The 13,986-nt window shown below is 39.4% G+C and overlaps 1 protein-coding gene across 1 annotated transcript in view; it reads right to left on the bottom strand.

The window, feature by feature from the left end:
• Positions 1-13,986, bottom strand: part of LOC308147287 (phospholipid-transporting ATPase ABCA1) — a gene marked incomplete at both ends in the record, with an annotated part of 155,069 nt that overhangs the window by 29,692 nt on the left and 111,391 nt on the right. Inside the window, 4 exons of the mRNA XM_080519394.1 lie at positions 2,399-2,519; positions 2,852-2,981; positions 5,866-5,989; positions 13,084-13,228. Coding sequence (XP_080375520.1) covers positions 2,399-2,519; positions 2,852-2,981; positions 5,866-5,989; positions 13,084-13,228 — 520 coding nt within the window. The remainder of the gene's footprint in view (positions 1-2,398; positions 2,520-2,851; positions 2,982-5,865; positions 5,990-13,083; positions 13,229-13,986) is intronic.

A 13,986-nucleotide genomic window follows, 5' to 3' on the forward strand; every position in this document is an offset into this window, starting at 1 on the left:
AGACTATTGGATTGTACTAAAAATGCGCTCTCGGCCCACGATGGAGAAAGACAGCAGGAGGAGCTCAAATCTATCTTAGAGTTTGATTTTAGGTCAGCTGACAAGTTTGGACTGGCTAAAGGTGCACATGTGTGAGATTGACTCTGTTGGCCATGCAATTGACAAAGAACCTTTAGAGTGAACCCTGCCTTTCAGTAAAATACCAGGTGCAGTAAACTGCAGCCTTCATGACCCTAGTCTGGATGAAAGGGGCATAAAATATGGATGGGGGGGTGGATAGATTAGAGACAGAATTGTTACAAAAACGAATTGAAATGGAAAAAATACAGACCGTTTGCAATCAGATGTCAAAAGCCAATTTCCCACCTGTGCTGAAAAACCAATACAACTACAGAACTCGGGTACAAATGTTTGAGGCAACATCCACAGGGTAAGTTGTTTTTTCTCTGTGTTCTTGCTGAACACAAATATCAGTCATCATAAAAAGGAACTCTCAACACTATTATTTTATATTTTAGCATTGGGTATTGTATAATTGTGTGTACAAACAGCTGAGTATCATGTGTTTAAATTCTGAATCTTTGAACTAAAGTAGAGTGAGAAGGAACATTACTGTCAACTCTAAAGAACTTTTCACCCAGTAAGATGATCTGAAATACATTATCCAGCCAACAGCTTCACGTAGCACTTGCTCAGTAATTATCCTGGTGAGTGTGGCACATGGCTGAGAGTGAAAGATTAAGTAAGGTGAGACTGAGGAGACAGGGGTAGTAAAGAGTGAAGAACGGTGGTGCGAAGCAAAAGGCTGTTAGATCGTCCAGCTGTCGGCTCTGGAGCCACAAAGCAGGCTGCCGTGGTGACACTTCCCGCTGCCCCGCAGCCCACGGGGAGGGAACATCTGCCGATGGATGAAGCGTTAATCTCAGCGGTGTCGCGGCACGCGCTGCTACAGTGCACTTGATTTCACCTGTCACGACGAGGGGAGGGCCAGAGCTGTATAGGTGTACAGGCACTTATACCACCTGAAAATGGGACCTTGTTCGACTCTTGTGCCAATTTACGAGGTTTGTGAATTGGCACAGCTGCAGGCTACCAACCTGTCTCTCCAATTTGCCTTGCAAATGGGAGTAATGGAGGTGCATGTCGAGGTTTTGTTTTTGTTTTTTTAATTAACTATGCCACACACAAACCCATTCATAGCAAACAAACTTACTGTAATTAATAATTTTGAAATCAAGTTTGAAGAAAATGTAAACAAAAAATAAAGTCAGCGGTTTAAAAAAAACAAACTGTAAATGTGAGCTGAAGAATGTGTACTTTGGAGCTTGCTTTGACATTCAAATATCCCACAACTGTAAGACATGAGGTTCTGCACAGATGTGTAGTGCTTAGCACTGTGGAATTTGCATGCTTTCACTACATGCTCCAGTTTCCTCTCACAACCCAAAAACCTTCTTCAACGATACTTTATGTTTCCAAATTGGCATAAATGTGAGTGTGTTGTCTGTGTGTGTATGGACCGCTGACCTTGGATGCTGCCTTCACCTGAGAAGTTAAGAGTGAAGTTGTGCCATTTTGTAATTTCACCCCTGGCTCATTGTCTTGCTGACTGCAAGTGCATGAAGCTGATGGCCATATTCAGATGCATTAAATATGATCAGAACAGTGTCTACAGTTGTCTGAAACTATCAACAAAAAAGCTACTCAGGCATGTATCTATGTTTTTTTTAAACAACAAACATTGTTGTTATGAGATGTGACAATGAAAAAAAAGAATAAAACCAATAACAACAAATATGAGCTGAATAATTTGTATTGTGGAAATTGACATCCTACGACTGTAGAAGTAGAATGCAGTGCGTGTTCATATGCAAAAGTGCTGGGGATGGTCAAAGGTTCAGAGGTCAGTAAAAGACTAAGGTCAGAGGACACAGTTCACAGTACTGTTGACAAAAGGGAAGACTGTGTTGCTCTTGTGATCTTGTGTGTGCATGCTGACATACATATTTATAAAGAATCTGGTCTTATGTGAGAGAATGGTGAGAAGAGAGAGATTTGGTGCATGTGGTGTGCAGGATGAGTGTGAGATTAGAGTTCATCGTGTGAGTTTCTCTCTTCACGCTTTGCTTTCCTTGGATTTCTCTGACATTTGATGCTTATGGCCCAGTCTGATGGTGAAGTAGATTTTGTCACAATGCCGGGGAGATATATTATACCTCTCCTTGTGTTAGAAGTAACTCAGCAGAAGGTACCAGAGGAGGGATTACTTACTCACACCTGAGACGCCAAATAAATCTCATCCAGCCTTGGTTAATATTTACTGCAAATGTTCGATGGAAAGAATACACCAGTAATGGCAGTAACAAGGAGTAGTTATTTTTCCCCGAAAACGACATACCTTGGTGAGGTCACAGACCCTGAGAAGGTCGTTCTTGGCTTTGCCTTCGTACACACGCTTGCGTTCCTGGGTGACATCGATGTCCTCTTCCTCCTCAGCTTGTGACTTTGCTGAAATCAGTCTGACAGGGAGTGAAGAACGCACATGGTATCGAGTTTAGAAATAGTTGAAAGTAATTGTCATAAGTAGCATTTGTTTGTGGAGAAAGATCACTTTAAGAAAACTTCAAGAGACATTGCAGCACATTTGACAAACACATTGGAGACACATGTTAAGTCAAGGGAATGTGTAGTATCACGCTGATTTATAAAGCAGACAAATCTTTTTGTTATTGTAAGAAAATAGACATAAATAGGACATCTGTTTCAAACAAAGGACAAGCACAGACTATGTTTTGGAGGGTTACATTCAGTTCAATTGTAGTTGTAAACAAAATGAAACAGCCACTTCTACCTTGGTTTGCAGAAGAATTTATACTGGATCAGGATTGTAGTGGTAAACATTACAATTCCCTGGATGCACATGGCGCAAAGGTTTTTTCCCACCATTTCCCAGCTCAGTGGGTCTTTGAAGCGATCTTCCCCTGATATATAAAATGAGAAGGTAATAGGAGGAAAGAAAAAGAAAAAGAAAGAAGTGGAGGTGGCGAAAGAAGAAGCAGTGAATAAATAAGGTCAATACATACAGAATGAATAACAGAATCAAAATACAATAAAACCATGTGTCTTTTCTCAGCTCTTCTCTCAACAATTTCACATGGCGATTTAGCACAAACGTTGTCAAAACAGATATAAATTACCAGATGGGACTATTCTTTCATGGACAGACAAAAGTATCGCTGTCAAAACTTGGTGGAAAGCTGGATTTTGTCAGCTCTCTGAAGACTTTCTGAGACATATCTATTGGTGAAGGCTGGCATTTTAAAACACCACTTGGCCATAAAACACTGAAAATAAAAACATATCAAAAAAATATTGCTGTCACCCATGTCATGTAAGGAAACTGCTGACATCCTGTACTTTTCATGTTGAAGCCTTTTTTGGCTAATGAACTCATAAGTAAACCACTGACTCTCAGTGTTTGATACGCAACTCAAGTTGTCCCCTTCTTGTTTCCCTCCATCTCTCCCTCTCTCTCTCTCTCTCTCTCTCTCTCTCTCTCTGCTCCCCATGTCAGCATCTACAACCCATGAGCCTATGGGGGCGCGAGTGAGGAAACAAGAAAAACGAAAGCGCTTTCAGTCTCATTCTCTGGTAAATAGCCCTCTCCACACTCGCCCTTTTAAGTTGTGATTGCTTTTCTCTTCCTGCTCTCCACAACTGCTGCAAATGATTCGTCCAACCACTATTCCCTGCTCCATCTCTCTACAGATAAGACTCCTCTTCCTCTTTTCATGTGCCTCTTTGCCTCTTGATGGCCTCCTCAACCCCCGGCTCCACCTCTTCAACAACGGTTCCAGCCTTCTCCCTCTGCCTTGTCTAGATTTAAGTCATGCAGAAAGAGAAGAGCTCGAGTGGAGGGTTGGGAGCTTTGTTAAAGATCAAATGTTTTCCCACACAGGTGTGCAAACCTGGCGCATGCTTTAAGCTGTCACAAGTGGCTCAGTATCACCACATTACTGGGACTTATCACATTTCTGTAAAGAACTGTCTTGTATTTATTGTCTGAAAAGTGCTTCAAAAATAAAGGCTAATGGATGGATCGACTGATCTTTCTGCAGAGGTCCTTAATGAATTAGAAATACCGACACAAATCAAAGGCAACCACTCATGGTGAAATCACCAATTGATCCCAAACACAGTTTTGCAGGTGTAAACAAGACTATTAAAAATAGAAACATGAAAATTCCACACTGAAAGGACATCTTAAACCACAGATATCGTCGCTAATGGACAACAGGTACATCTAAAAAAAAATGGAATGTCTTGAAAAACTTCAATATTTTTTTATCAGTCACTTCAGAAAGTGAAACTCATATTATATAGAATCATTCATCATCACAGAGATGGAAATATTTCAAGCCTTTATTTCTTGTAATTTTGATGATTATGGCTTAGAGATGATGCAAATCTAAAATTTTGTGTCTCAGAAAATTGGAGTATCACATAGAACCAATCAAAAAAGCACAAATGTCAGGCCTCTGAAAAACATGTTCATTTCCATGCACTCAATACTTGTTTGGGCCTCTTTTTGCATGAATGATGCTTAATGATGTTGTTGTACTGCAAAGTCCTGAATGTTTTTATTTTTGTTGAAGGTTTTTTTTAACGTTTTTTGTAATATATATTTTTTCATAATATAAAGTGAAATTGGGTGTCTGTGCATCTGAATGAAAAATTGAATTATCAAAAGAAAATCAATTTGAAACCTTGTGCGTGGAAAAGAGTATTTAATGATAACTTGATATGGAAAGTTGCAACATTAAACCAGCAATTACTTCATTTCTGATCACCCATTTAGGGAGCCAACACTTGAATATCAGCACTTATAGCGCTGCACCTCAGCCAAAAGGCAAACACTATAATGTGTCTCCAGATTCATATATGTTGAGGGCTGTAATAAAAGCAGTGCGATTTGCCAGGGGGATAAGAAGATCTACGCCCCCCCCGTCTGGTCGAAGCGGTCCCTTTTCTGCTGAATTATTTCTAACACAGGGAAAAGATAAAATCTATTTCCCTCTCACAGTAATTAAAGCTGCCTCACTAGAGACCGGACACAACACATCAAACAAATGTACTTTAAAATCCAAGTAAAGCAGAGATGCCAACTCTCTCGCAGTGAGAGTGAAACTGATACAGCACAGATAATCCAATTTTGGTTAATGTTGGACATCCGAGAGAATGCCACAATGGTTGAAATTGGAAATTATATATCTATATATATATATATATATATATATATATATATATATATAGGTTTTCAAATATCTTACCAATTACATTTATAGTTTTTGACTATTATTCACATTTTGAGGTAACGTAAAGTGATTCACAAAAAGAAAAAAACAACTTTTAAGGCAACGTTATTAAACAGTTTTACAGTCGGACGTTTGTTGATTTTTGTAAAATTCTAACATTACTACAACTAATGCAATGTCTTATCTAAGTACTGATACAAAATATCAGATGTGAAAACTGTGAAACTTGGCACATATGTAAAGTATATTACAAGGACACACACAATGATGAATATGTACTAAGCTTTTCAAGTCTCTTTTTATGGACTACAGTGCCTGGAAACCCGTGTAGTAAGTAATCCCTCAGCATTGTCTTTTTATAGTGGTTGAAAGAAATAATCTCATCAAAGGAGTTTTACAAGTTTTCATCTTGTTCCTCTGTCAGATCTTTATACTTTTGGTTGCTGGAAATATGAATAATACATCTCAAATCTTAAAATGTGATTTTTCCTTCCAATGATTATTCTAGCGTCGTCTCTTTACATCATAAATGTGACTGTGTGCTTCTCACCAAAGCTGCTGAAAAGTGTGGCCATCGCCTGGTTCTTTGCCATGTCAATCAGCCCCCGGCCCAAACAGAAGTGTGGGAAGATCAACAGCACCTGCTTCACGATGTCGTTGATGTGGGAGACATTCTGAGAAGGAGAATACACACGCATACACACAAATATAAACAAGCGGCTTTGGATATCTGAAACTGATGGGGAATGAAGTATAGCACAAGCCCATTATGTTGCCTTGTCCTCTTGAATCAGCAGGACCGGATAGGTGAGTTGTTCGATCGATGGTGCGTAAGCGACTTCACCATTTCATTTTGCACACTGAGCACAGTTGTGTTGGGGGTCTCTAATTGGAACCCTGCATGAAAAATGATTCACCTCCTCCATGCTGGATTTGAGCAAATATTATGAAGCATCATGCACAATCTTTGAACGAGGCACATGTGTTCATATGATCATGTGATTTCTTTTCCACATATTGCAAATGCCACTATAATCAAACATACATTATTTGAACAGTGTACACCCCTGAATGAACGCACAAGCACAGAACAATATCTGCAGACATGCCCCATTCATCTTAAATATGTAACAAGCTATGTTGCGACTTGAACCGGAAACAACCACCGTCGCTACTATTTGCATAAAGTATTTTAGAGTGAAAGGCAACATTTGAATGTGCAAGAGCATGAAAAGAGGTTGACAAGTTCAGAGAGTTATTATTTTGATGGTTTAAAGACGACCCTCAATAGAGGCAAAGGCACCTGAGGCAAAGAAAGTCCTCATCCAATATGGCCACGATACTTATGCTCCATCTAGCAGTAGCAGTTCAGTTATCATCTGCTTCTATAACTCTGCAGTCTACTGTTATTTGTCTTTGTCCCTAAGGGCATTAATTGCATTTTAGACTATATATGAAAGTGGCCTTGGCTGGAATAAAAAAAAATAAAAAAAATAATTGGATGTGGCAAAAGTCAGGTTTGAGCCAGATTTGCTTACAGCAGTGTAAATATAACTCACAGTTAAGTGAGTCAAGTTATACAGTGAAAAAAAACAGAACAGACAATGTGTGTGCCTTTTTTTTCCTTTTTCTTCTGATAATGCATGCAACAACTGAAAGGCAAATATATATATATATACATACATAAAAAATGTTTTGCCCCCACTGTGTTACAAGAGATACAAAATAAGCTAGTTGCATCTTAACGGGACATTTCCTGCCTATGTCTTATCATTGTTACAGAACTGTGTCGTCCCATATTTGCTTTCCTCCCCTTATGACCAACAGTTTCAATGGTAGCCTAGTAAAGCAAAAAGGCAATGAGTAATTAACGGAGGATGTGATGAACAAGGCTAGAATAAACCTGCTTTGATAAGGGAGGAAGTACAGTAAGTGAGAAAGGGGTGAGACGAGGGAAACCGCTGAAGGAGGGGAGACAAAATATTATGAGGTTTGGTGCAGCGTAGTGTTCAAAAACCAAGTTCATGCATTATGCATTCTGCTTCATTGCAGCATAGTCTTCAAAGCTTTTGTACACAGGGAGAAAAACTATAAATTCATCATTTCGGTTTTCGGGCAAGCCCGGGTAAAGATTAGGCTGGGTGGGGGCCGTGAGTTGTTAAAGCTGTGTGCAGGATTTCAAGATAATGGTCGCTTTTGTGGCTAAATTTATTCATGGATGTGTAACAGCTCTGTGAATTTAGCTTCAGTGACTAGGCTTTTTATTGGCAAAAATGATGAGTGCATTAATTGTTATGAGTCTCTCCTTCCTGGAAAAGAAAATTACAAGTTTTAAATATACTGTATTTTAGTCAGGTTTGTTTGGTGGATGTCAGAAAAGAAGATTGTTACAAATCAGTCATTCAAAGTCCAAATGTGACAAGTTATGAACATTGCCAATTTATTCCTTTTCATTTATGTTCTGGATTGCAAGCAGATAGTTTAACCAAGGTATGCCTTTTGTGGCGTGTATCTGATGCTGCACATCTGTCATGCTGAACCTTGCTCAGTTTATTAGGCAAGTTTGTATACAGTATGCATCACCTCTATCTTCTCTATAATACACACACACACACACACACACACACACACACACACACACACACACACACACACACACACACACACACACACACACACACACACACACACACACACACACACACACACACACACACACACACACAAACACACACACAGTGCATGATATCATGTAAATTGTATATTTATGAAGTGGATTTCAGTGAAACTCTGAGAGAGAGAGAAAACAAAGTATATATTGTATCCCTTCTCATTGGTTAAGGTTATTTAGTTTGTGCACCTGAACAGAGCTCTCAAGTTATTTTCATTTTTCTAAAAAAATCCTTGTGCATCTTCCCCACATCAAAAAGAAAGAATAGATGGCAAACTGCCACATAAAACAACTATTGTTCTGTATATTTATTGGAAAATTTCATGCACAAAAGATGGGAAAAATGATGCAAGGAAGGGATGAGAATGGAACAAATGCATTTGTGTACATTGTAGCTAGTTAAGTAACCTTGTCTGCAGAGCTGGAGCAGATTCCGTGTGGATAGACTAATTTAAAGGAGACATTCAAACAGTCTCCTAAAAGAGGCTCTTAAATATTATTTAACCCCTGAAGAGGTGAAGCAACACAATAGGCATTTCTCCCTCAGGAAACAAATGCAATGGCAATGTGTTTTTCTTGCCTCATTGTTTTAAACATCTGTGACCAATGTAAACCAATTCCCTTTTAATGCACTGTGATCATCAGTAAAACACTTGGGAGGAGGTTAAATCATATGATGGCAGTTCTCAAGGGGAAACCACTCCAAAATTTCTGATTTGTATAACAGATATTCAAATTTGAGAGCAGGATTTTATGGGTTAAATATTTAAATTGTATAAATCAAGTGCATTTACAAGATTAGAATGTCTCACACAGTTGAAATGACTTCTCTTCATCGGCTTTTGGAGTTAGTTTTGTCACTAAAGGTTGTTGGTTTTTCTCATGTCAAGCTGAAATGTAAAAACACAATATGTATTATGATTTCTATCTCTTTCTCAGCATGTTTTCCATAATGCCTTCGACGTACTTCTCCTGCAGTGAACTAACTCAAAAATCAAACACAAGTTTACGTCATGTACTAAACAATGATATGAAACAGACCAAACGGACAGTGTTGGAGATGTGGTATAAACTCCCACTAATGCATTGTAATGTAATAGATATGTGTTGTTTTGGGAGCAGGCCGCCTCTGTTGTGACACAAATGGAGAAATATGATCACAAACAAGACAAAACATCTGACTGTACTGACGGTTTTTTGTTACAAACCAAATATATGCTTTTCTAATAGCGTTCTTACCATTTCTGAATAGATTAAAATAAACATTTATTCAGGAGGAAAAAAAATAAATCACAGATTTGAATGGATTTATGTGAATCTTGTCTTCTTAAGTATTCATAGAGCATAGTATTATTTGTAATATGTCACACAAGGATATGCAGGTCAAAGAGAAGAAAGCAGATAAACTTAATTTTCTTCCTTTGTAGCAAAACACACAGTGATGCTCAAGATCAAAAGTGGGCAGATGAATATGTGAGATGATTTTTTTTTTTCTTTTCTTTGTAGAAGTAGGTGGTCACTGGCCTAGTTTCTCTCTGGCAGTTTTGTGCCTGATGAAAAGGTCTCACTGATCATGATGTCAAAGCAAACCTTCAGATGTCCGGCAATGTGCTCAACAATAAGTCATCACTCCTTTTATCTACATTTATGCATTTGCTCGAGGACAAAAGGGGAGATAGAGCTGCAATCATATTCCACAGCTCTAAGCAGCAGATGTTGTAAATCATGCCTGTAGAGTAAAATAATATTACATAGTGCATCTTCAAATCGTCGTTTATCATGATTCCTTAACACCTTGAAAAAGAAATGAATAGTCAAATTTAGGAAGATGGTTTAGAATAACATTTGTTGACAGTATTTACTCTCCAATATATTTGTCTGTTGGCAGTATTTTCAATTGAATATAGAAAGAAACATATTTATTAGCTAGTCCACTGTAAGCAATAATGATTATTATGACACTACTGATTCTAATCATTTAATGTCTAGTTTATTCCCCTGTTGGTGATGTTCATCCAATCACACACAGGGATGCATATGTTGCAATTTCCTGAAGGCACCACAGTTCTTTACATTCAACATTAAGCCTGACCTCAGATAAGAAAGTCGAGATAAACAGCAGCTATGACCTTGGCTGCAAACATCCCGTCTGTCTGGCATAGGAATGCAAAGAAAGGGAGACCTAATTGAGATCAATACATTAAATAACACATCTTCTCTGGTCTGGGTGTTCATCAAGGAGACCTAAGAGCTTCTTAGTCAGGGATGATGAAATGCTGGACAATTTTCCCCCTTACGTTGTTACCTCTTGCCCATAAATCATTCTCACATGGTATTGAAGGTGGCAAAGTCGTGTTGCGCCTATCTGACCCATATCGCGTCCTGCGCTTATTCCCACAGCACAGCTTCATTCATAATGCTGTGGATCACAATAAAAGCAGACACAATATATGAGTCGTATGCTATAGTGGGTTTTTATTTTTTCTGTATATGATATTCATAGTTTTTTTGAGCTTGTGTAGGCTGTGTTGTACAGTGAGGGCTTCTGTTAAAGATCTGTTTGATTCACAGGCTGTGCAAGTGATTTTAAAAAAAAAATCAGGTCGAAAGAATGAAGTGTATAAAACTGCTTCTCTTTTAAACAGTTTGTCAATAAATCATTCAGATTCTGACACAATGCACTCCAATTACATTACATGAGCTAAGTAGTGCCTGCCACACCTATAGCTTTATCGTGCACGGTGGATGTGTGCTTGTGGTTATCTCCAAGTGGCACATGGTGGAAGTATTGACTCAGACACTGCTTTGAGCATACAAGGCAGCCTGGGATTGATGCAGTCCACAGGGAGTTGGACACTCCTGAGGGGAGGAAAATCTTCCATTGGTCTCGAGACAAAACTAGGGCACAGAGTCTGTAACACCCCAGCTCTGCTTTCACTCCCTGCTACTTTTTCTTTCTTATTCCCTCTGTTGGAAAAATGGTGCTATGCCCAAAAGGGATCTAGATTCACCCTGTGCCTGAAAACAGAGAACAGACTGAAGCCTGTAGCTTTGCTTCTGAGCGACAGTGTTTAACTAATGCCACCGCAGAGGAGTCTAAAAATGATGAGACAAAGCTTTGAAAGCTACAAAACGAGACGACTGGATTGAGCTGTCATGTGTGGGATCTACCTTTTCTGGTGAACTGGAGCACATCGGAGCACTGTCACATTCACTTTAGTTATTTTGCGAAAAGCCTGTTCTGTGGAGATAGCAGCTCTGCAAGCGGGGACATGGAGACCCGGAGAGTTGTTGCATTTGTTGACTGATGCTGACCCATCAGGATCTCCTATCAGCAGTTAAATCAAGCCAGATTAGCAGAATTATCACAGACCCATGTCCCTGTCAAGCCTCAGAGAAACACTATCGCTGTTGCTAATGCCTTGAACAAGAGGAGTGCGCTGTAAATCCGTCCCTTTACACTGCCAGTGGGCAACGCGCTGTCCATTAAATTATCAACAACGGCACCCTTTATGAGTAATGGGCTCCACTAACGCTGTATCAATAAATAAAGAGAATGCAGAGACAACAAAATGGCAACAGCCACTTGTGAGGGGCTGAGACGTGCCAACTGAAAAGTACAAATTGTTAATGAATGCTGCTCATAATGAATTCACAATGCAAATGAGTCAGCCTGGTTAGGAGACAGGAATCGTCCCATGCCATCGCCGCTCTGCGCCACAGGAAACATTCAAATCGGAGCGGACAGACTACGCAGATGCAAAGTCTTTCCGACAACATAACGGCGTGTCTGAAGTGTCACATGAGGGCTGCGGGAGACGTCCTGATGAAGCATCAGATGCATAAGCAGATTGTCATGGTGACGTGTTGCTGACGGGTTGCTGATCGGCACGCGGCTAAAAATATGGGTTGCAGAAAAATTCAAGAGCAGCTGACGTGGGCTATTCAAGCAAATAATTCTCAAGTCTAAAATTTTAAATTAGACACATTTAGTTTTGAGAGCAAATGAAGAAGATATCAAGAAGAAATAGATCATTTTCCTCATGATAGTCACCTGTGAGGCTCCGAGTTCCTGCTACTGAGAGCGCTGACTGCTGCACAAAACCTGCACTTCAGACAGGCTATTAATTTATATATTTTCATGAAATTGATTTAAATTATAATCAAAAGTCGAATGACTGACAGTCAGCAATCCCCTCTCTCCTCTCCTACTCTCCATTTCTTATTTAGCTCATTTTTGGTGTCTTTGTCTTTTGATTCCTGGGAGACTGAAGCAGCTTGCAGTTAAAATGAACACTTGCTAAAAGATGGATGAGGAAAGTTCTCCGAAGACCCAATTCTCAACAAACGATTAAACATTAAAGAGAATAGGGAAAAAAACTCCTTTGAAAAATCCTTGAGAGGATAAAGGAAATATATTAAAAGTTATACCAGGTGGGTACACTCCACCCACACATGCGTGGAAGCCTTTGGTGTGAAAACACAGAGCGTTTATCTATGATTCAAGTCAATTAGCCATCTCCAGCTACGCTCTGCCCATGAAAACCATTTCAATGCAGCTATAAGAGTCTGAAAGCTCTTGCCTGGTCTTATATACGACTTGTGCCTTCTGTTGTGTTTGATTGGTGCACATGCAAATGCATTTCTTCAGGTACACGTGTACAATCCGAAATTATCTAGGACTCCTTTGCTAATCCGTTTTGCTTTACAAAGACAAGTGAAGATGTTTTAATTTTCCAATATGTTGACTCTGCTGGGCAGATTGGAAGAAAACTGCATTGCATTATATGCGGCAATCGCATTGTGAAAGTTAATGGACTTCAAATGGACTTATACAATAGATTGTCATTTAACATGATTTATTGCATTCACTCAAACCACTCGCATAGCAATTCCGTGGACTTCCATGCAAGGTGTTACACCATTTAAATAAACTTGGGATCAGTGTTTTGCCAAGAGACACTTTGACGTATGCACAGGGTGAGATGACACATAAAACACAGGGATTAGAGGAGATCCCAATTCCCAACTGAGCCACAGGAGTTCCATGTATGTATCCTTCGTATTCATGTGCAAGTGTGTGGGGCCGCCACTTACATCATCATCAATGAGCTCCATGATGAAGGTGGCCATGCTGCCGTTCATGCCGATGAAGAGGTTGATGGAGGTCAGTATTACGTAAGCTGTGCTGGGCACATTGAAGATGAAGGAGGCAGGATACATCATGGGGGTGATGGCCCACCTAAAAAAATTAAAACATAGCCACATGGATGACAGATAAAAATCCCCTGATTCTATTCAAGTCAAACCATAACAAGTTGGGATAACAAAACATGGCCCACACTCATTAAGCCCACAGTCAGGGTTAACAGGAGAGGCAGATATCATGCTGAAGTGTTACTGAATCCATGCTATTTCCTATTCATGTATGCTGATTACTAGGTCAGCCGTACCGCTTCATGGCACCACCAGCCTCTTCTGATCATTTGAATTTCCAGTAAGTGACCCATAAAAGCATCAAGGAATGAATGCCACCCACACTTGGCAGTCAGTGGTTCAAATTCAGCATGAGAAGTAGATGAAGTGAGGCACTGTTGTCACAATGATTGTCCTGTGCATCCAGCAGCACCAACCTCTCTTCTAAACATGACCTCTGAGAGCATTTTGTTCCGTTGAAGTAATACTAACAGCTACTGAGAAATAATGCTATATTATTGTACTCCTTAGATTAGTTGTGAATTTATCAGAGGAGGAAACTGTCACAGAAAAACATATATACACTATATTTAAAAACGCCCACTTAAGAACAGTAATGTCTCATGGAATTACCATTTAATTAAAATGGTCTGCTTCAGTTCACACTGTATCACAGGCTTTTGTTCAAGAATTATGTATACAATTTGCTATATGATGTCATTGCAGTTTATTAAACATGGCATTTTGAATCTGGATATTTCAAAAAAGTTGGAACTTTTTTCCATATCTCTATATGTGGAACAC

This window comes from Blennius ocellaris (assembly GCF_963422515.1).
Source record: "Blennius ocellaris genome assembly, chromosome: 23".
Lineage (NCBI taxonomy): Eukaryota > Metazoa > Chordata > Actinopteri > Blenniiformes > Blenniidae > Blennius > Blennius ocellaris.